The sequence below is a fragment of the Bos grunniens genome, chromosome 22 (genome assembly GCF_055505025.1).
Source record: "Bos grunniens cultivar Pamir isolate PY7600 chromosome 22, Bosgru_T2T1.0, whole genome shotgun sequence".
Lineage (NCBI taxonomy): Eukaryota > Metazoa > Chordata > Mammalia > Artiodactyla > Bovidae > Bos > Bos grunniens.
The window spans coordinates 42910450-42935469 of record NC_141186.1 but is presented as its reverse complement, the minus strand read 5'-3'; the positions used below and the strand labels follow the sequence as shown (position 1 = coordinate 42935469).

General features: G+C 38.4%; 1 protein-coding gene across 50 annotated transcripts in view; it reads right to left on the bottom strand.

Moving 5' to 3' along the window:
• CFAP20DC (CFAP20 domain containing) overlaps positions 1-25020 on the bottom strand; it is a 266072-nt gene that overhangs the window by 56327 nt on the left and 184725 nt on the right. For 19 of the 50 annotated variants that reach the window (XM_086367122.1, XM_086367120.1, XM_086367143.1 and 16 more), the window contains 2 exons: positions 17415-17618; positions 5076-5137 (listed from right to left, as the gene is read on the bottom strand). In XM_086367122.1, the coding sequence (XP_086223248.1) occupies positions 5076-5137; positions 17415-17618 (266 nt within the window). The remainder of the gene's footprint in view (positions 1-5075; positions 5138-17414; positions 17619-25020) is intronic. The other 31 variants (XM_086367123.1, XM_086367121.1, XM_086367145.1 and 28 more) reach the window with 3 other exon arrangements.

The window sequence follows — 25020 nt, the reverse complement described above, 5'->3', positions numbered from 1 at the left end:
ACATAAGAGTAGATAGGTGATTAAAAATTTCAATAAAATACTAATTGTAGGCTCTAGGTGAGGACATATGACTGCTACCTGTAAAATTTGCTGTACATGTCATTTTTTTCATAATAAAATATTGTGGTGATAAAACCAAAATAAAGCAAAAAAGATTTAATGCCAAAATACAGATAGTAAGAAAAAAGCAATGACATTACATTTAGAGAAACTGTGTGCACAGTTAATCAGGAAATCCTCTGTGGTGCTTTGGTCTAAGGAGGAATATTCCAATATGACTTGTTTTAAAATGATTCAAACTTAATCATTTAAAGAGAAACATGACATTTAAGTTCTGTATTTAATTTTATTTATTTATTATACATTTTCTCTCTCTTGTGTTGGTGGGGGGAAAAAACCTTAAGCACGAGAAGAGAAGCTCACCAGGCGGAGTCCCGACAATTGGAGAGAAAAGAAAAATGAAGCCATTGTGGTCAGCCCAGAGCAGCGCCTGTAGGTTACAGTGCCAGGCCAGCTTGCCTCAGTCAGGCCAGCTGAGCCAGCATGAACTGAGGTCAGCAGTTATTAATCATCTGTCAAAGTCTGCAGGGATTTATCAGATAATTATAGTTATAAGTACATTCATATCACACAAACATGTGGCAAGGCTGCAAGGGATTCAAGCCCTAACACAATCTGCAATGACATTTTGAAAACTATGGATAAATGCTAAATCATAAAGCAAACACTTTAGAAAGAAAACCATGCCATTCATGACTATTTGCGCAGTCTAGAATTATTTTCCATATTGTTTATTTCTATAAACATTTGAGACCTTACAGAGCCTTTGACTACCTTCCCTCCTCTTTAATTTTCTTATGACTTGTAAAAACAGCAAATGTGATCATCATTTGAAACGAAACACTGGTTATTGACTCCATCCATATGAACAGACAACCAGAATGTAATCACAGCTTACTTTATAAAACCCGTCCCTGAACAAAAATATCTCGAGTTGTTCTGAAGAATCTACATAAACACATAAATAGATGTGCCTGAGGGACAGCTCTAAACCCTACAAACCAATAGACGGCATATTAAAATAAATGACTGAAGACTGTGAACAGCATCCATTTTGCTCAGTATGGCAGCATGTAAGTTTACATGCTAGGAAACATTTCTCAATATGAATGAACTGTGAAATTGTTTCCTCCTACCCAACACTCCTGTAAATTGTATTAGATTATGTTAGCCATTTCTGCATCTTGTCATAACAGGCTGTCAGTGCCCCAAGAGACAGTGTGGGTGAACAAAGGAGGCAAGGGCCCCAGCAACTGAGATGCTAAGTATCAATTGGTATGTTAGGCAAAAATAATGGAAAATATCACTCCCCTCACGCCTACCAAAGCAAGGGAGAATGACTTCTGCAAATCTAAACACACAAAGAGATGAGGTGAACCATGTGTATTTCAGTCCCTAGACTGTAAACGTTTCAGGAAAGGATTACCATTTTATCCCACAGCATCCAATGTCAAGCACTGCCCTATGAGTGCAAGTGAACGCTTTATTTAGAGGAAACCAATATATGAATATATGCAGTGTTTTAGCCATTTTAACCCTAGAGATTACTTTTCAAAACACAAATTTGTCTGATTTGTGGACTGCATACTATCTTTAATTTTACTCATCAACACATAAAACTAAGAAGGTAAATATGGTACAGAAATAAAAGTCTTTCCAGGATAAAAAGTAAATAAAAGACTTTAGGGATATTGGTTATTCTGTTACATTAGTAAAGCTAACTGAAAGTTGACTCATGTGGGTATGAGTACATATGATGTTAAGTCTCTGGAGTAGTTGCAGATATTTCACTGAAACTAATGTGGCCATTTTACCTCCCAAAGGGCACCATCACATGCTTCTCTTGGTGGTCTGCACAGACACACGTTCCCCATCCCCACTATGTTTGCATTATTTTGATCACAACAGCACTTAATTCAGGAAGTGAAGGGCCTACCTGCTTCTCACGTATTGTTCAGAGCCTCTGCATACCAAGCTTTCAAGATTCAAGCTACATGCTTGTGTATCTAAGGGGGCAGACTCAGAGACTTATCTTTCCATTTCTTAGTTTTTCAGTAGTCATTATCAGTATCTTTTAACTTTAAATTTTAACTTTAAAGTTCGGTGTTTTAGGGTCTAAAGCATGGGATACTTATAAGGAATATAATAAAGATGAATCTTAAGAATCATTGCTTCGGAGAAGGCAATGGCAACCCACTCTAGTACTCTTGCCTGGAAAATCCCATGGATGGAGGAGCCTGGTGGGCTGCAGTCCATGGGTTTGCAAAGAGTCAGACACTACTGAGCAACTTCACTTTCACTTTTCACTTTCATGCACTGGAGAAGGAAATGACGGGGGAGCCTGGTGGGCTGCTGTCTATGCAGTTGCACAGAGTCGGACACGACTGATGCGACTTAGCAGCAGCAGCATGCTGACCTCATAATTTTATCATCTTCTTTATTTATGGCCCAATAATGCCTTTTTGCCAATTCTCCAAGCTACTGGATTCATTTACGAGCAAAGAATTAAGCCATGTAATCTGTAGGCTTTCTGAACAGCTATATAATTTTCTAGGACTGGTGAATAACCTGCTGGAAAATGGGATTGGTGGCATTTGATTTTTTGCTTTGAAATTTGACTTTTAGTTTTATTATGCAAAAGTGTAATTAATTTTTCCTAAATGAACAAACATTTAATTGGTTAAATGAAATATGCTGTCTGTTTAGTTGGTGAATTTTCTTATATTCTATTTTTGGGAATCAAATTTTAAAAGAGATATTTAAAATCATACACTACCACACCTAAACATTAATTAATATATTCAACATTATGAAGTATGTTTCCTATACAGGGCACTGTTCCCTTTAATAGTAAAACTGGTTTTCATATGGAAAGTCTATAATGAGTCCCATCAAAGTCACAGACTCATAAATCTGGAAGTAACCCCAGATAATTTGTAACTGAAATCCTTTCCTTTACACATGAGGTTGTTCTTGTTATCAGATGAGGTCTGAACAGGTTGAGAGGCTCGCCTGAGATCATACACTGGGTTAGTAGCAGAGGTAGGATGAAAACTAAGCCCCTGTTTTCCTTTCACTGAAACAAAATGCTCCACTTTCTAACATAACTTTCTATCATGTTCATTTACTCAGCTTACAAGTTCTATTATAATTTGGACCAAAGTTAGGGCTTCCCTAGTGGCTCAGATGGTAAAGCGTCTGTCTGCAATGCAGGAGACCAGGGTTCGATCCCTGCGTTGGAAAGATCCCCTGGAGAAGGAAATGGCAGCCCACTCCAGTATTCTTGCCTGGAAAATCCCATGGACCACAAAGCCTAGTAGGCTACTGTCCACGGGGTTACAAAGAGTTGGACACTACTGAGCGACTTCACTTAGACTTCCAACTATCTTGAAAGTTTATTCATATAGAGATAGTCTATTGGTCAAATCTAGATGAGCTGCAAATTAGGAAAGACATATTCACATATCAAGAGAGAACTATTCTGAAGAATAAACATCCTTCTATATACACTGAAATTACAGTCTCAATTTTCAACTCCTTATTATATCTATTTATGATAGTGACAATTCTGCCTACTAGGTAACATGCAAGAAAGACAGATTGAGTATATAGACAACCAGAAACACTTAGAAGAGATTACTAATAAAGAATACTTATGAACATTCTGGGCTCCATTAAAAGTCCTGTAAAACATGTAGATGGTTTTCTGGTAGCCATGTTAGTTTGACATGGCTTGGTTGGTTGGTTCTTCATTGCTGATTGGACCAGAAGTGAATACTTGGCCCAAGCTAGGCCAACCATATTCTTTCTCCAGGAAAGGAGGAACTGCGATTCAGGCATAGACTGTCAGCCTCAGCATTATTCTGAACTGTAATATGTAAACTCAAGATAGCCATATGTGACTGAGAAGTAAAGAAAGCTGGTGCTTGGAAGAATGGAGCAGATAGGAAGAAGTAAACAGAGATGGGGTGTAGGATACTGCCTACCTGCCTCTCTGCTTTCTAGTTCCCTATACAGATCCCTCCTGAGGCCTGGCTGCCCTTGGCTTCCAGGGTACAGCCCTGTATTCTTATTTAACAAATCCTTCCTGTCTGTTTCACTCAGATGAGAGAGCTTGATAATGAGAAGCATTTAGATAATGAGTTGTACTGTAATAACTAAGATGCTGAGGGTGGTTTTCAGTAAATTCCTAGTATTTAATAAACAGTAATAAAGTGATATTGAATTATATGGATAAACTGTCAATAGTTTATTTAATTATTTTTAAAAACCCATATAATATTACATATATTTCAAAACTTGAATTTAGATACACTTATCTCTAATGAGCCTAATAAAATAAGGTTCTTCTATATTGACAAATGACTTGTATCAATGACATTTTTGAAATAATGAAATTATTTTGAGATTATGAACTTTGAAATTATGAAAAAGAGAACAGCCATTTGAACTCATATAAGCTATCTTGATGAACGTAAAAGCATCAGGTGATACAAAGATTTATGTCTAAAATGCACTGAACATCAAGTACCTATTAAGATGAAATATCCATGCAAATAGAATAATACTGAGTAAATGAACACTTAAAGAGAGTTTGTTATGTTGCCAGGAAATGTGCTAAGGATTTTTCATATATTCTCAAAATACAACTGAGGTAATTATTATGCCTGAATTACTTTGACTTAAAGGACTTTCTCAAAGTCCCCCAGCTAGTAAAAGGCAGAAGTGCCATATAAATCTAGTTATACTATTAGCCATGACAACAGAGTTTGATTAAGAAGAGTAGACTAAACTAAACTTCTAACAAAAGCCAACTTTGCAAGCTCTTCAGAAGTTTGGAAAACAATTTTAAGAAACCAAGAAAAATGGACAGTCAATCCCTAAATAATCACCCATGGTGGATTCATGTTGATGTATGGCAAAACCAATACAATACTGTAAAGTAATTAGCCTCCAATTAAGATAAATAAATTTAAATTAAAAAAAAATAAATTTAGCTTATTAATGATTCTTACCGGGGGTTAGAAGGAGAAGGTGGGTTCATTTCTTTCTGATAGTGACGGCCCTGGTTGACAGGCTGTAAAAGACAAAACATTTCTGAGACACTAATCAGCATAATGCTCTTTATGTATCATGCACTCTCACTACTTTAATTTTTTTCCTGAGAAACAACCCGCAAGAAGGTTTATTTTATGAAGAGTTGAAGGTTGTTTGGGAGATCCAGGAAGTAACAAAGTGGTATATGAGGGAAAGCAGAGGTTATTTTAATGGCCAGTCACTGGATTAGACAGCATCTATGGTGTAATTAAAGTTCATGTGTGGAATTCTCCTCTTTGTGGAGTTTTTACACTGCTAACAAAGGTTGCTCCTTTGTTAACAGTGTAAAAAAACCAAATGTCTCCTGGAACTAATGCTGCAGAGCAAATATCAGCAATAGACTGGAGACTCAGAGATATGGAATATACATATATTTATATCTCAATGTTATTAAATTTGCAAGGATAATATCTATTTTCATTATTAGATACAGCATATACATATATTTATATCCCAATGTTACTAAATTTGCAAGGACAATGGCTACTTTCATTTTTGGAACTGCACATATAAATCTTAGGTCAAGGCAGTCAGTTTCCCCTAGCATAATAGAACCTCAAGCATTAATCACAGAACCGAAAGAACTGACTGATACCAATATTCAACAAAAATATGAAATCGGAATTTTCTCCTCCATAAGAAATCTTTAAGTTACTACTTTTTCAAAACATTGCTAAACAACTACATTTCATGTAAGCCTTAAACACTTGCCTCCAACGCAACTCGATGTTTTTCCTTTGTTCTATAAAGGGAGAAAATTCCATTATATCTGATAGAATTCTTTTTGAACATCTCCTCAAAGTATTTCTTTTATGTGGTTAGCAACCATGTAATTCTAATATGAAAACCAAAGAAAGCTGTGGTACATATACACAATGGAGTATTACTCAGCCATTAAAAAGAATACATTTGAATCAGTTCTAATGGGGTGGATGAAACTGGAGCCTATTATACAGAGTGAAGTAAGCCAGAAGGAAAAACATAAATACAGTATACTAACGCATATATATGGAATTTAGAAAGATGGTAACAATAACCCTGTGTACGAGACAGCAAAAGAGACACTGATGTATAGAACAGTCTTATGGACTCTGTGGGAGAGGGAGAGGGTGGGAAGATTTGGGAGAATGACATTGAAACATGTAAAATATCATGTAAGAAACGAGTTGCCAGTCCAGGTTCGATGCACGATACTGGATGCTTGGGGCTAGTGCACTGGGACGACCCAGAGGGATGGTATGGGGAGGGAGGAGGGAGGAGGGTTCAGGATGGGGAACACATGTATACCTGTGGCGGATTCATTTTGATATTTGGCAAAACTAATACAATTATGTAAAATTTAAAAATAAAATAAAATTAAAAAAACACAACATTCTCATTTCATTACAATTTGGAATTTGGTATACATTTTTGAATTGCATTTGAAGGACTTCTGTTTTTTCCTTACTTAATGGGGTTGATGTTAAGATTTTCTCAGCCATAATGTGGCCCCACAGTGTTGACCCCAGCTGAAGAAAACAGCGTGGCAATGATGCCTGTAGGTAAAAGGCACATATTCCTTATTTTCCACATATTCCTTAATTTAATGGGTCCTAAAATATTAATGACATGGGTGATGGGAATTCTTTAAACCGTCTTTCTTTATAAATAATCTCTTGGAAGTGTTTCTTTAAATCAAACACCCTGTCTGATAATCACAGTCAGTTAGCCTATCTGTGATGCACCATGAATTTAAATGTGCTCAGATACTTTGGTAATTGAACCAATATCAATACATCACCATTTCAGTAATAAGAAAAACAGCTGGGAGAACAGTAGAAGGAAAAACATATCATAAGACATATTTGATCTCACTGGAGAAATAAGACTTCCAGCATTCTGCAAGTAAAATTTAGTACTATGATTTAGGCTTTATTATTTCACAGCAAAAAAGGAATTAGTAAGCAAAGGGCCTAACAGGTTCTCTAGACCAACTCACAGTGGTGTAGAAATACTCCCAGTAATATATTCATTAGTATTCATCCAGAATTTCAGCTGTACTCAGGCCTCTACTGAATGGATCTCCACCTATTTACTTTTTGAAGAATTTAAATAACTCTCTAAGTATCACAGTTCTGCTATTCAGACAAATTTCCATTTTCCTAATTTTATGCTGTTAATTCTATTTTATACTGTCCCTACATTTATACTGTCCCTACATTCTGGCCCCTAGTGGGGCCAGAATTTGAACCCATCCAATCTCATTCCTCATTTTCCCTCTTAATCAGTAAGTTGCAGGGCTTAATCTAGCTCAGAGGTTCACTTAAATCAGTAAATAAGTTTTGCAAAACAAATACGACAAACTCAGTTCAGTTAATGGCAGGAACTCCCTTCTTCCAAATGACTCACTCCACTCTCTGGAGAATAGAAATGGTTACAGAACGCTATTTGGTTTGTGACTGAGTTCTCACTTAGATGATACAGACTGCCCTTCCATGTTTGCTCATGTTTCTATAAAGCAGACACAATGATACAAGGAGTAAAAAAAAATATACTAACAGAAAAGATTCACATTCAGTGATTTTTAAAGTGTAAGAAAACAGAGAAATAATCAGTGTAAACTTTTTGAAGTAATAAGGACTACTGACATGAATAGACAGAAAGGTAAATTTTAAAAATCCAGTTAAAAATAACTGCAAGGTGGTGGAACCAGGTCTGAATACCCAATTCTTTAACTTAATTTTTACTACTGAAAACGAACTTTTTACCTGCACATGTTTTATTCAATAGCTAATTTAAATTTAATAATAGCATATCATGGTAAAGCATTCTGACTCATACATGCAACTGTTAAAACTGACATAAACCCCAACTGCTAATGACTCTGTTGGGGAAGGATCCAAGTCTTGCTTTCAGGGGGGTACAATACAGAATTGGGTGGCCTCAGTTCCCTCTATGTACATGTCTTCTAATTTCATAATCACGTTCAGGGACAGGAATGGATTATGGCAATGACGCAGCTAAAAAACTCCTTTAAGATATTCCAGTTGCCATGACTTTGTTTTTAATGCTTTCTAAAGGCAGAGCTTTCACTTCAGTAATGTCTTTTTGTTTTCCCGGCACACATCAGAATGGCCTACTTGTTTCTAACAGCTCTCTGAACGTGATGGGGGTGGAGGCAGGGTAACAGATGAACTGTCTGAAGCCAAACACCCCCATCCACAAATGGAATAGATACGTTTCTGTGCATGTGCAGCAGTAAGTCATTTTCGACTACTTCTAGGTAGGGAGCATTCCATGAAAGCACCAGTTAAAAAAATAAGATCTTTTTTTTTATTTTGGAATTCAGCAATAAGCAGCACAGGAATAATAATGAACACCTATAAATGACCAGTCCATGGAATTCTCCAGGCCAGAATACTGGAGAGGGTAGCCTTTCCCTTCTCCAGGGGATCTTCCTAACCCAGGGATGGAACCCTGGTCTCCCGCCTTGCTTGCGGATTCTTTACCAGCTGAGCCACAGGGGAAGCCCTACAAATAACCAAGACAACAATAATAATAGTAGTAACCGATATTTATTGAGCACCTACTCTGTGTTAAATCCTTGTTGGACTTCCCTGGTGGCTCAGAACGTAAAGCATCTGCCTACAATGCAGGAGACCTGGGTTCAATCCCTGGGTTGGGAAGATCTCCTGGAGAAGGAAATGGCAACCCACTCCAGTAGTCTTACCTGGAGGATCCCATGGACGGAGGAGTCTGGTAGGCTACAGTCCGTGGGGTCGCAAAGAGTGGGACACAACTGAGTTACTTCACTTTTTCATTTTTTTCAATTTTTCACAATTCTATGAAATAGGATTAACAACTGCATCTAAAGGGGGAGGAATAGGACTCTGTAAGCATTTCTGTTCTCCAGAGCGTGGAGTGACCATTTGGAAGAAAGGAGTGTTAACCTAAGGTCATGCCAGTCAGGAAATAGTGGGGCCATAATTTGAACCCATCCAATCTCATTCCTCATTCTCCCTCTTAATCAGTAAGCTGCAGGGCTTAATCTAGCTCAGAGGTTCACTTAAATCAGTAAATAAGTTTTGCAAAACAAATATGACAAACTCAGTTCAGTTAATGGCAGGAAGAAAAAGTGGTCCTGAAATACATGTATTTGATATATGTAGGACTATCTCCTTACCATAAATTAAATTCATTTGATTTCATTCTTATGACATGTAACTATATATTTAAAATCAAAGAAAATGTTTTGCCACACTGCTAAATTTGGGACAACATAAGATAAAACAGACAATCCTCTAAGAACGAGAAAAGTTTATTTCATGAGGTGACTTTCATAGTCATTAAACACAGAACAACTCGCACGTTTTAATATTTTCTCCTGACAGCACAGATATTACACTGACTTCAATATTAGTTTTCGTATATCATTTCTATAGTGGTATAAAGAACAGCTTGCTCATCTGATTTATCTGCAGCTTAGCACAATCAACCACTTACTGTTTTTAGTTCAGGAAGATTAAAAGAAAACTCATTATACCCAAAGAGAGCTAAGAAGTTAATGAATCTGTAGATCAGAAAAAAGTAAGACCTATTAACTAGGAAGAGCCTGAAATGCTAGTATATTACACATTGTACACATAGCAGCCAGCAACCATCATGTAAAACACTGATACGTTTATGAGCCAAGGAATGGAACAGATCCTAGAAACTTGGAACCTTGTCCTCTGGGTGGCGCTGTTGCTATGCACTAGAGTCGGGAAAACACCACAGATGTAATGAACTGCCACCGAGCACAAGAAGCTCTGCTTTTCCATGATCAAGCTGCTAGACGTTTTGGGGTAAGGGAGAGAAGTGAAGGCTAAATTAAAGAACAGGAGATAAGATAATCCTGTCATGTTAAAAGGTAAAGGAAATATTTTTCTGTTGTTATGTTAAAACTATGAAAATGGCAAAAAAATGTTGCAAGGTTAATCAAGACCATAAATAACTTGTCTGAGAACTTCACCATATGCTTGCAATTTTATTAAGTGCGTTTTGCCTCGTTTTTCTCCAAATATTATGCTCTGCAGTATGCCACGTTGATGGATGCATGCGAAGATTTTTTTTTTTAAACAAGCTGAGGAGACTTATGTGCTTGATATTAGGTCACGGGAAATAACTTAGAGGAACAATGGCTTTGAGGCATCTGCTTACAAAGTATCACATGAGGCATGCTTTTCTTCAATTTAGATTAGAGGCGGGACAGAGAAATAACAAAACACTGGAACAATGAGTTAAGTCAAGCTCTGAGGGGTCAGTCTGAATGCTAAGCTCACATCAAAACAGGCACACTAGAACCTCAGCCCACCCTTACAGCCTTCAGTGGTCACAAAAAGAGAAAATATCCTAGGAATCTTTTCTGATCACTCAAGTGGTCCTTTGAGGAGAGCATCTTTGGGGGAGCAGCAAATTATAGTTAGTGTCAGCTCATTATGTGAGGCACTAAGCACACACACTCCGAGTACACAATCAGTTCCCACCATGCCCACACAATGAAGGGCCTCTACTATTCCCAGTTTATAGGTGATCATGCTAGCAAAAGGCAGAGCTGGGATTTGAGACCAGGTTGGCTGACAGAGTCTAAATTATTTTGGACGTCACTTTTTCCATTAACAGCTATTCCTCTTCCTGAAAAGGAACCGTATACCACATATACATACACACACAGACACACACACACTCCTCAAGACATAGCTTTATGCTCCTATCAATCAAAATCCTTCACCAAAATAAAATTCACTTAAGAATCCATTATAACTAATTCCTAGCTCTCTTCCAAAGGCTGCCTAGAGCCCAGTTTTTCAATAAATCTCACGAGGGCTACTCCTAACAGAACCCTCCAAAATTGATTACTTGCAGCCTGGTTTCCACAGAAGTTGAAAAGTATTGTTTTAATTGAATTTGGTTCTAAGTTAGAAACTTCGAAAAATTTGTCTGTCAAATGCCAATGGATTTCTCAGTAGGTTTGATTTATTTAGCAAGAGATGCCTACAAAAGCCAATTTGCTATGAGAAATATGGTTACATTTAATTACACTTTTAAACGATTAACTTATTATATCTAAACACTTTTTAAATAGTACATATTACTCTGAACTGCACAGATGCTGAGGAAAGCTGAGAAGCCAAAGCTTGCAGTAAACACAACAGACTTTACTAAAGACTTGTTTTACTCTCTGTAGGCTTCCTGGTTTGACTGCAATGTGTATGAAATCATTAAGTAAAGATGCCAAACTGAATGTGACCTGCCTAAATCTTCTTTAGAGGGAGATTTTTCCTTTTTGTGTGTATTTAATATCCATTTATTAAATCTTGAATGTAAAATACTACCAGCATCATTCAGGACTTATTTATGCAAAGTACAGCTGATGTTTATTTTGGAATTTTGATAAAACTACCTTTAGAGTAAAAAAGGAATCTTTTAATATTATTGACTGATTTACTCAACCAAACAACTAACAACCAGTGCTGACTGAGTGTGACCTCATGCTAGGCCCTGTGCTCGGCACAGTCCTGCCTTCAAGGAGCTCACAACCAGGCTCGAGGGATGCTGATGACAGTGGTTACCTGATGTGGTAAGTGCTATCACCAAAGATATTGGGAGCCAGAGAAGAAAGAAAATAATTCTATGCAGGAGAAAGGGTTTCATGAAGATGGGACATTTGAGTTGGGCCTTCAAACACAGGAGTGTTCAAGGTATAGAAGAGGGAAGGAGGGTCTCCAGGCAGAGAAGAGGGTATGGGTAATGGCATCGCTAACAGAATGTGGACAAAAGGCAGGGCCATGATGTGTGAGCTGCAGTGTAGCTGGAGTAAGCAGCAGTGTTGTTGGGTCAGGGGTGGGTGGGCAGTGATTATGAGGGAAGCAAAAATTCATTTCAAGTCCTGTTTGAGGTGATGGAGAAAAAAAGGCACTAAGAGGAGGTAATCTTGTTAAAGGAGACAATTGGTTCTGCTCCTTTTCAGAACCTGGAATTCCTTTTCTCCTCTCTTTATGTGATGAGCTTACACTCATTCTAGAACCCTGGCTTACCTGCAGCCTTCTCTGTGAAAACATCCCTGAAACCAACAAGTAGAATTAATTATTAATTAATTATTATTAATTACTCTTTATCTTATTATCATTCTCTTGTTATCATAATAATGATATCTTGTTATCACTCTCTTACAGTGAGCTGTTTATCTCCAATATGGTGAGTATCTCAAGACTTTTCAGTTCAGTTCAGTTGCTCAGTCATGTCCAACTCTTTGTGACCCCATGGACCGTAGCACACCAGGCCTCCCTGTCCATCACCAACGCCTGGAGTTTACTCAAACTCATGTCCATTAAGTCAGTGATGCCATCCAACCATCTCATCCTCTGTCATCCCCTTCTCTCACCTTCATTCTCCCAGCATCAAGGTCTTTTCAAATGAGTCAGCTTTTCGCATCAGGTGGCCAAAGTATTAGAGTTTCAGCTTCAACATCAGTCCTTCTGATGAACACTCAGGACTGATCTCCTTTAGGATGGACTGGTTGGATCTCCTTGCAGTCCAAGGGACTCTCAAGAGTCTTCTCCAACACCACAGTTTAAAAGCATTAATTCTTTGGCACTCAGCTTTCCTGTCCAACTCTCACATCCATACATGACCACTGGAAAAACCATAGCCTTGACTAGACAGACCTTTGTTGACAAAGTAATGTCTCTGCTTTTGAATATGCTCTCTAGGTTGGTCGCAACTTTCCTTCCAAGGAGCAAGCGTCTTTTAGTTTCATGGCTGCAGTCACCATCTGCAGTGATTTTGGAGTCCCCAAAAGTAAAGTCTGCCACTGTTTCCACTGTTTCTCCATTTATTTGCCATGAAGTGATGGGACCAGATGCCATGATCTTAGTTTTCTGAATGTTGAGCTTTAAGCCAACTTTTTCACTCTCCTCTTTCACTTTCATCAAGAGGCACTTTAGTTCTTCTTCACTTTCTGCCATAAGGGTGGTGTCATCTGCATATTTGAGGTTATTGATATTTCTCCTGGCAATCTTGATTCCAGCTTGTGCTTATTCCAGCCCAGTGTTTCTCATGATGTACTCTGCATAGAAGTTAAATAAGCAGGGTGACAATATACAGTTTTGACATATTCCTTTTTCTATTTGGAACCAGTCTGCTGTTCCCTGTCCAGCTCTAACTGTTGCTTCCTGACCTGCATACAGATTTCTCAAGAGGCAGGTCAGGTGGTCTGGTATTTCCATCTCTTTCAGAATTTTCCAGTTTATTGTAATCCACACAGTCAAAGGCTTTGGCATAGTCAATAAAGCAGAAATAGATGTTTTGCTGGAACTGTCTTGCTTTTTCAGTGATCCAGTGGATGTTGGCCAAGGGCAGACAGACTGAAAACCACCTCACAGAAAACTAACCAATCTACTCACACGGACCACAGCCTTGTCTAACTCAACGAAACTATGAGCCATGCCGTGCAGGGCCACCCAAGGCGGACGGGTCATGGTGGAGAGTTCTCACAAAATGTGGTCCACTGGAGAAGGGAATGGCAAACCACTTCAGCATTTTTGCCTTAAGAACCCCATGAATAGTATGAACAGTATCTCTAGGGTGAGTAAAGACTTTTTTGTATCCCCAGCACAATCCACAGAAGATTGTACCACTCAAAAAAAATGTGGGATGAATTAATGTGGGACAGACAAGCTAGGCTGCGGTGAGTGTTAGCATGGAGATAATCCTGGCTTTTGTGACGGAAAGGAAGCTACCTCTCTCAGTGAGCCAGGAGAAGGATTACAGAAGGCTTTGGAGCTGAGTCTTAAGAGATAAACTGGTACAAGGTACAAGGATGCGTAAAACTGCCTTTAGCGGATTACCACTGGGATTAAAGCATGGAGAGAAAGGTGGAGAGCAGTGAGAGATGATCCTGGAGAGAGGGGCAGGTCTCAGATCATGGTGGGGGGACTGTGTATGCCAGGATAAAGAGGCAATGAGGAGTTACAAAAGGGCTTCATGTAGGGATGAGATCACATCAGATGTGGTCTTTAGAGAGACAGCCAGCATGAATAATAATGACAACTAATCTTAATTTATTAATTGCTTATCATGTCTCAGACACAGTGCCATGTGTTTGACAAGGTCACAGCTTGGATGTGAACCTTGGCGATTTGACTTCAGAGCCTATGCTCCTAACCACCACGCTATAGTGCTTGGATTGCAGGCACCTTAGTATTAGGAAATTGATGAGGGAATTTGGATAAGAAATGAAATACCAAAGCTATGGTATTAGATGAAGGAAAGTGAAGTCACTCAGTCGTGTCCTACTGTTTGAGACCCCATGGACTGTAACCTGCCAGGCTCCTCCATCCATGGGATTTTCCAGGCAAGAATACTGGATTGTATTGCTATTTCCTTCTCCAGGGGATTTTCCCAACCCAGGGATCAAACCCGGGTCTCCCACACTGCAGGCAGACTCTTTACTGTCTGGGCCACTTTTGATGTGAGCATGGTATTAGATAGGGAGGGTTAAGAGGTAAAAAGGAGAGGGGATTCTCAGGATTTGACGATCAATTGGGTGTGGTAAATGAAGGGGTGGGAGAAGTGGAGACGTCTTTCAAATTTCTGGTTTGAGTGTCAGTGTGGAGGATCAGTGTGGAGGATGGTGCCATCACTGTGACATAAGAAAAGCAGGATATCACTGTGATGAAGTTATGTCTTCTTCCACTGCTTCTTTTTCATTGCCCTGGTACAACTTCTAAAAAGAAAATTATGAGCTCCCAGAAAAGACCATAGTAGTTCTTGTAAATTGCTCTATTTAGACTCTATACGAGCAACAAGATGCAGAATTCATTAAGGAATGCAATTTTCCATTTGTTGATAGTTTCAATATTGAAATAGACTGAGTTTGATGGAATAATAAATATATCTTACAAATACCAAAGGTAGGTTTTTTCAATTATTTTCTCTGTCTAAAAAAATAGACTGTTTTCAATTTCTCATTTGGTCAAATAGAGGGGTTATTAAGTTTATTACCAATGGTTATTTTCAGCTGTAGACTTTTAGAGTGAAGTAGTTGTGATGCATGGGGACTTCAGCCCTTGCCACAACAGGACAGTGATGGGGACATGGTATCCTGGGCAACTGAGAGTTCAGCCTTTTCAGTCTTGAATAATCACTTTCCAGCTTGCCCTTTGTAATGCTGGGTCTCTGAGCTACTTCATGACAGAATGGGTTTGTTCAGGAGGCTACTATTCTCTTTGTTACTATGGTTTAAATGGCTGCTAAGAAATATTTTATAAGAAAGGCAGTATTTCAATTCCACTGTAAATTGCATTGGCAAAAATCTGCAACTTACTCTTCTGTTCTTAGCTCTGGCTATCAGGATACTCTGAGTAACTAGTACACAGGGGTATGTTTTTCTGGGTGGGTAGGTACTCTCTGGGACCACGGTTGCTTGGTGTGTTATGTATGCTTGATCATCCAGTTTAATGAAAGCACAGCTAAATAAGGCAAGACCAACTTGGACGGTGGTCAAGGTGGTAAAAAGAACACTAAAGAAAAACTAATATAATTGCCCCCACCACCCCTAATCCTTAGAACCAATTTGTATTTCTCATCTGTGATTTGGAAGTTCTCTCCAGAGTAGAAATCTCAACTTCTGCTAGATATTCATAGCACTCAGTTGACAATTAAGTCACATATCAAGAAGTCCTTATCATGGAGGCTAGAAGCTTAGAATTGAGAGTCATGCCAAACTAGTTCTGTGTCACTCTACTCAAGAGTCTGTTTTCTCATCTGAAAATGGGAACTCAATAGTGCTTACCACATAGGATAGCAGCAAGGAGTAGTAAGAAACACAAGGCCTAGTGTCAGGGCCTCTGAGATTTCTAAGAGCTACAAAGAAGGTGGAGATCCGGAAAAAAAAAATTACTTTAAAATAGAAAATGAAAACTGAAAAATTGATATTTAACTCAATACTTAAAACATAGCTTATCCACTGTTAACTACACTTAAACTAACCTTTATGTAATTTTATATAAGCATGAACCAAAGGTGCACAGTTTTATATTTCCTTTCAAAAATTGTCTGGTAAAAAACTATATTTACTACTGGATTTGAAAGTACATTTTAATATGTTTGATCTGATGTTGAATGTAGCATTATAAGTAAATGTTTGTTTGGTCTATGGAGATCTTAAATGCTTTTAGGTCTCAAAGAAATGGCAGCTCTAATTGCCATTATTATAATCATGATTTTATTCTTCTGCCCCATGACATTTCTTAGACTGTTCTGTGAATGTTTCTGCCTTGTCTTTTCAATTAAACCATAAGATCCATGAGGATTGTACTGAAGAATAGACGCAGTAAAATCACTGGGCTTTGTTCTGGGCTCTACCACTGAGCAGGTGTGGAAGCTTGAGTCCAGAATTTAGTTACTTCAACTGAAAAACAGGCAGACTGTGGCCTGCTTCAGGTCGCCTGCTAGTCTATAGAAAAAATGAAGGGCTGCATTTAAGAGTGCTTTAACCGTATAAACATACAGGATAGTATAAGCTGCTGAAGCACTTGCAATGCCTCTCATGGCCAGAGACACAGGGAGGAGTCAGCAAAAATCCGGTGACTTCCAAAAACGTTTTTTCTGCCACTGTATCCAAGCCATACTTGGTTTAGCTATAGTCTCTTCCTTTTTGTTCATTCATTTAACGGATACTTTTAAAACACATATTGAGCCTGTTCTATGTGCCAGGGCTTGTGCTAGGGAGCTGAGAATGCAATGAAATACCTAGAGTCTATAGTAAAATTATTCTTTTTCTTTCATTTTCATGTAGGGTTTTATATCTCACCACACAATTAACATACATTATCTGAAGGTGCAAACTAAGTCACTTTAGTAGTGACACTTTGCAACCCCATGCACTGAAGCCTGCCAGGCTACTCTGTCCATTGGGTTCTCCAGGCAAGAATATGGAGTGGGTTGCCAGGGCCTTCTCCAGGTGATCTTCCCGATCCAGGAATCGAACCTAGATCTCCCGCACTGCAGGCAAGATTCTTTATCGTTTGAGTCACCAGGGAAGCCCATTATCTGAAGATAAATAAAATAATTTAAAACAAGACAATGCCTCCAGTATTACAACACTATTTCAGAACAGTTTTCATGGGAAGTATTCTCATTCAGCCCTACTTTTCCCAGGCAAGGCTGGGCTTTGTTACGGAGAGGCTGGATCCCTGATTAAGGCAGTAAACAGAGTTGCAAACCCCTGGACTCACCGGTGGCAGGCAGGAGTTCCACGTGGTTGTGTCGTCGCTGCTGGTGCTTATGCTGACGTTACAGTTGTCAACCTGGGATGCGCTCAGGCCATAGGGAGCCCCAGTATCCTCCAGTTCCTCATTCTGTTGCCGCCGTAGGCTGGCGAGCATTTGCAACTCAGATTCACTAATCTCACTGGGCTGATAGTTTCTCCAGTCATACTGCTGACCAAGAGAGAAGAAATTGAAAGAGCAATGAGTCACTTGGCCTTTCTTAATTTTATGGGCTTCTGTGAATGCTACTCTACAGCCTTAAGCCCTACAGTGGCTCCCCACTGACAGAGGCCCAGATCTTTAACAGGCCTTTATATGCCGCCCCTGCCGGCTGCCTCATCATGTCTCCTTCTCCTGACGTGCCGGCCACGCTGTCCTCTATTCAGGTCCTCAAAAGCGTCACACCCACTCTTGCCTTAGTGCCTGTGCACACGCCATTTCTTGTGTGCGAATGCCCAGCTGTCCTTTAGGGCCCAGATTATGTGTTTTTCTTCAGAAAAGCTTTTCCTGACAGTTCAAAACTGGGTCAGTTCCTCCACATTATGTGCTCTCAGAGAATCTTACAGTGTACATTTTTAGCACCATCACAGCCGCAGGTACCTAACTGGTTTTGGAGTCCACAGGTAGTGTGTGAGTGCTACAAAGGCAAGCTCCACGACTGTCTTACTTCCATTGTATTTCTCACACCTGGAGCCCAGCCAGTATTTGAGGACTGACTAAATAAACAAAAATTCAAAACAGCTTTTTGTAAAAGAAAAAATCACCTTCCATAAAAATGTCTGGTTTATAAGAGAATTGACAAATTTCATCAGTGTGAACACTAGGACCAAATAAATTCAACTAACAGTAAGAATGAAGATAACTAATGTTAAAAGCCACCAAATAAAATATGAACTGAAGATGGGAACATGTAAGGTCTGAAAGCCAGAAAGACCTCAGAGCTACCATAAACACTTAAATTCATATGGACTTTACTATACATATGTAATCTGTCAAGTCTACTACTATAAATCTTCAGAGCTAGTATAAATATTATTTCAATGTATAGGGAAGAAACTGGCATATGGAATTTTCAAACCTCTTCCCTTTTCTCTGGCTTAAACCAAATTTGGTAGCTAACATTAACTTCAACATTGCTGAAATGTTAGCATCACATATGAATGAGCAGTGTGATTTACATCCAGGACTGGCATACAACTTGAAAACAAACTTGAAATATTTTTGTACATCTGGAATCAGTGATAATGCTCAAAAAGTTTTTCCATGATACATAAGACATTTTAAGATATTCAAATTTCTAAATTTGTTTTCTTGGATGACTCTTTGAGATAGCTACTGTCTTTTCTTCTGCCTCATCAGGATGTAAAAGGTTAAGAAAATAACAATTGAAAAAAATTCTTAGTGTTTCTATGACACTAAAAGCTTTTTAATAAAGCATTATCATCATCATAACTTTGGGGTTATGAAAGCCTGTGATCTAATAATGTGATGTAGAGATTTTCTGTGAAGTTGAAACTCACTTCAATGGAAACTCACTTAAATTCTTATAGTTCATGGCTTCAGCTGCTTGACACCCTTAATGGATGTCATGAGTAATGAGTCCATGAGCATTTAATATGCTTAGAGACTTCTTTGAATAAAACAGATATTACAAGAAGAAAAACAAAGTTTATATTCCCAAAAAAGGCACTTTAAAAAGGGAAAAATAAAAACAATTTAAATTCAAAATAAATAGGGGGGTAATAAACAAAAAGATGCCCAACATCACTGTCATTAGAGAAAGCAAATCAATACAACAATGAGGGACCATTCACATCCACTGGGATTGTCATAATACAAAAGACAGACAGTAACAAGTGCTGGCAAGGATGCGGAGAAACTGGAATCCTCACACATCACTGGTTGTGATTATAAAACGGTGCAGCCACTTTGGAAATGTTTGGTGGTTCCTCAAAACATTAAACATGGGCCCTGGGGCCAGCAATTCACTTGCTGGGATATATCCAAGAGAACTAAAAATATACATGCGTACAGAAACTTCCATATGAATGTTCATTAGCAGTATTATTCATAATAGCCCAAAAGTGGAAACCACCAAATGTCCATCAGCTGATGAATGGATTTTTGTTTATCCATACAATGGAGTATTATTAGCCATAAAGATACATGCTACAAGATGGGTGAATGTTGAAAATATTATGCTAAGTGAAAGAAGCCTGAGACAAAAGGTCACGGATTATATGATTTCATGTATATGAAATATACAGAAAAGGCAAGTATACAGAGATAGAAGGGAGACAGGTGGTTGTCCAGGGACTGAGGAGAGACGGAATGGGCAGTGATCTCTAACAGGTAAGGGGTTTCTTTCTGGGGTGATGCAAATGTTCTGAAAGCAGGCTGTGTTGTAGTGATGGTTACAGAATGTCCTGAATATACTAAAAACTTCTGAACTTTATGGTATATGAATTAATTATTATTATTATTATTTTTTTGCTAACTAAATGCAAGACTTTATTTAGAAATATACAGCGAGCATGAAGGAGTGCTGGATCTAGATATATGAATTAATTATAACTCAATTGAAAAAAAAAAGTAGTTCAGTAATCAGATGTGAAACAAAGACTAGCCATTTGACTTTGGGGTCAACAGTAAACACATGACTTTCTGCCCTTCAGTTTCTCTGTCAAGAAGTAGAACTGAACATTCTGGCATGTCGCGTGGTGGTGGTGTAGTTGCTCAGTCGTGTCCAACTCTTGTGACCCCTCTGTCCATGGGATTTCCCAGGCAAGAATACTAGAGTGGGTTGCCATTTCCTCCTCCAGGGGATTTTCCTGACCCAGGGATCGAACCTGGGTCTTCCACATTGCAGGCAGATTCTTTACCACTGAGCCACCAGGGAAGCCCAACATGTCACACAGGTATGCACTGATGATACATGCTTTTAAAATGAAAAAGGAAACTTTGTTTTCACAATTTTTATTAAGAATAAAACTTTTATATGTACTTAGTATGATTAATTCAGCCATTTTATTTATTTAATCTACAAGCCTGAGGTACAACCTTGGGTGCTAAGACAGAAAAACAAGAGCTAACGGGCCAGTGGTTAAGCCACACAGATCTGAGTCTGGGCCCTGGTTTCACCTTTTACCAGCTGTATGTGATTGGGAAAATCACTTTATCTTTCCATGCCTTCGTTTCTTCATCTGTAAAATGGGAGCATAGTATGTAACTCGTGGGATTTTCAGTGTACTAAAATACTGAGTACCAAATGCTTAGCACAGTACCTGACAAACAGCTCTACTAAGTGTCTCCAAATTGATGATTTGTGCCCTGTTGTTATTATTCTTTCCTCTCATTTCCTCTGGCCCCTTTCACCTATTCTGTACTATGCTAGGACCTAGGAGCATAAAGAAAATGAGACACATCTCTGTTCTCATGGAGCTCACAGTCTAGAAAGGGAGAGATAACAGGTATTATAAACTGGGTGTCAACACATATATATGGGATCTAGAAAAATGGTACAGATGAATCCATTTTCAGGACAGGAAAAGAGATGCAGACATAGATAACAGACATGTAGACACAGTGGGGAAGGAGAGGGTGACACAAATTGAGAGAGTAGGATTGACATATATTTATGTCAATTATATATATTTTGTACAAATTTACAAAATTTTGTACAAAATTACAGAGCAATTATGCTTCAATTAAAAAAAATCAGGCTATTATAATGTATCATCATCAATACTACAACAGAGATGTGACTAAGATGCAACTGCCCAGCAAAATTAGAAAAAAGCCTCACAAAACCAAAAGTGAGCAGAGACACCAGGGTCATGAATAGAGCAACTGGTGGCGGAGAGATAATTAACTTAGTCCCTTGATGTATTCTTGATGTGAAATCTCTTGAACCATTCCAAAACCCCAGAAAAGGCTAAATAATTTATATAAATATAAAGGCTTGCAATAAAGTCTTCACATTAAAGTAGACCCAGCACAAGATGTCATCTAACTAAATTATGCAACTCCTAAGAGGCAAAGTGCCTTATGTAATTCCATCTCTGAAAGGCTCAAACTGTTACGTATAACCCAATTTTGTCTCAAAATATCCTTGTAGGACAGAGGAGAGACAATATCAATCAGATTTATTTTAGGAGCAGGTAATGGGCTTGGGGCTATATAATTCAGCTGTGCTTAGATTCCCAGGCAAGTCCTTCCCTTATAAAGCCATTCAATCCATTCATTTTCATTGATCTTTTTTCAGACAGTTTTGGGAACGTAAGTCTGTGAAGCTACAAAGGTTAAGATGTGGCCCTTGCTTTCACAGGTTTTACAATCTAGGAGGGATAAAGAGTTCTAAAGAAATGAGTATACAATAAGGAAACATATACTGATGTATGGTATTAATAATCACACAGAGTTTTGATAGTGATTAAAAGGAAAACCGGTAACTTCAGCAAAATGATAAGACACAACAAACAAAAATAATCTTTCAACTTGAAGCCCTCCGCTTAATCTGTCTTCTCAAGATTTTAATGTGGAATAGCTTAATTGAGCAAACTTCTGCCTATAGAATCTGTGCTAAGAACCAACTCTACTGAACTGAGGGGGACACAAGGCTGAGTTTACAATGGTGGTGTAGAGGCAGAATCAGACATGGCCATGGGTTAATAAAATGAGATGACCAACCTCCTATTTTACACGGATGGGAGAGTAATAGAACTGAGAGAAAATTGGGTCATTATTCTCACTCTGGAGCCTGTAACATTTTCGAGACTCTGAATCAGGTTTGCATTGTGACAGTGCCTGATACCTAGGACACAGGGGACATCATGTTGTAAAAACTCTTAGTAAAAGCTCTAACAAGCAATCTTCTTTGTATTCTTTTAGTTAAACCAAGACTCGAAAGGCACTACTACTACAAAAGGGATGGTGGCTCTTAGGATATGAAAGGTAACATGAGAAAAGGTAGATATACCAAATAGTCTGGTATTTCAGAAAAGAGAGAGGTCATTTCCTGTAGGATCAGGCATCATGGAGGAGATGGTCTTTAAGCTTGGCATTGAAGGACTGATTGGAAGCGTGATAGGGAAGCCTACTGTAAGCATCAGGCAAGAAAACATGGGGCAAGCTAGACATATGGAGCTCATATTCATAGAAAGCACTATTTACTTAAATATATACTGTTTTAGAAATGAAATCTATAATACTGTTCCAAAGTAACAAAGATGAAAATACCTAGAATTTAACTTAAATCTTATAAGACCAGATGGCTTCTACTTCCCTGCCCAAGTCTTATTAAAAAATCTAGGATTCTATCACAAGACATAATTTTAATAGCTTCCAAACAGAAACTACTCAAATGCCCACCAACAGTAGAATGGGTAAATAAATGGTATGAGAGCCACACAGGAGGGTACTATATAGCATTGAAATGAGTGATATACTGACTCTTATAAAAGAAATGCTGAGCCAGAGAACCCAGACGTAAGGGAGCATTCACTGGTAAAACCAGTCTTGGCGGGTAGGGGGTAGTCCTGAGGGCACGAAAGCACAGGATAGTAACAGGAAGGGAGGACAGTGGGGCTGCTGGGCAGCTGACACTGTTTTCTTTCTTGATTCAGATGATGATCAGTTCCTTCAGTTTGTGAAAATCTTCAAAGTATGTGTTCATGATATGCATATTTCTTTGTGAACAAGAGCACAAAAGTCTGAGAATCAAAAAGAGATTTCCTAAGAAGTGATTAGTTATTACTCACTGGCACCTTACTATGAACTGTATCAGTAGGAGGAAAAAAGGCAATTTTCCTTTTGGGAGTCAGTATCATGGTAGTTTCAAATTTGTATTTACTGTTAAGAGTTTAAAAAGATATAATTAGAAAGTTTTGGAAGTTTTTTTGAACTTCAACATGACAACAAGAAAAGCAGAAGTCCATTTTCCAAAACTAATTTTAGATTTTAATTGGCATTTGAAGATTAATCTCCTCCTGACTGCTATTTGCAGACAGTGTTTAATCTCTACACTGACATTTTTAATACTAATAGCTGACAGTAAATTAGTGTTCTAGGACATCTCTTCTCCAACGAGCACTCCTTGGAAGACTTGCTTCAAATTCCTAAGCTACTTATCCCACATAAGAGTTTGCTCTGATTCATTGGGGGCACTGGCCGACTAACAACAGGAATGAAGAGAAGACAGAAGCCACAAACGTGAGCTGTGAGTGGCACATACTTGAACACACAACTCATTCGCAATATATGGTAGCTTTCACCATGTGTCTTCACCATGCAAAGATATAAATCAAAACTTAAAGACCAAGCCACAGTACAACTTGAAAAACTTTGCTAAATGTAAGAGATGCAGTGTCAACTTGCACAGTGTAAATCAAGAGTCAGGCTATCCAAAAGAACCAACTGGTCTGAACCTAGAACATGTTTTACGCTGACAGCATTCGCATGGACACAGGCATAACCAAACCCAATGATGCCTCTGAAACGTCTGTCACAAAAATTTTGGCATGTGACCTGGAGACACTCAATCCATACTTCATTATTCAGGAATACTAATCTCCCAAAATGTCTTAGGTAAAGAATTCTTGGGTAATTAAATCCAATAGTGCTAAAATTCCTTGCAAAGAGATAACTTCTATCTTGTATATGTGGCTCTCCTCTCTCTTTTGTTTGGCATGAAAGGATTTAAAGAAAAAAAAATCTTTATATTCATGTGCTAAATTTGTATAGAACAGTCTTTTAATCCATGACCTAAAAAGAAATATACTTCCATACATTTCTGCCTTGGTAGTCAGCTTGCTAATTTTCAGAAAGAAATCTCTGACAAACACAGCTGTGCTCTTATTAACGTTAAACAACTGATAAACAATTTTTAATTTTCCAGCATTTAACTTCTAAGTTTTAACAATAATAGACTAGAAGGAATCTACTAACAGCCAATTGAAGAGGTTTTATATTATGCCCAAGGATATGCCATCTACAAGGTGATTGTAGTTTTGTACACTGAACAAGCATAAAGCCATTCAATAAATGGTAGTTTAAAAATTATTTAAAGAATCAAAAGGAAAACAATAAAATTTCTTATAGAGATGAAAATAGCAGAGGTAAGACAACGGATGCTTCTGGAATGGGAAGATGACACCTTTAGATAAGTTTGAACTGTTTAGAATATACAACTGGTTGTAAAACAGTAACGACAGATAAACCAACATCTGCAGTATCTGCACATTAAAATACTATAAAGCTTTAAGTGGCAATAGAAGTTAAGTTGCCACCTGATCACAGAATTTTTTCAGTGGTCTTTAACTAGGGGTGATGGTCCAGTGTGGTGGGAGTTACAGGCTTTTCTGGCCAGAATTCCTGGGTTTGATACTCTGCCTTGTCACTTATTATATGTGAACAAGCCAAATCTCTCTCCTTCCTTGTCTGTCAAAGAAGTAAGTCCTCTCAAGGGGGGAGATGGAGACTGGAGATAGTGTGGGACACCCGTAGAGAGCCTGGCACACAGCAAGTACTCCTGATCTTTAAAGCCACCCTGCTGGATTATGGGCTAAATGTTCTA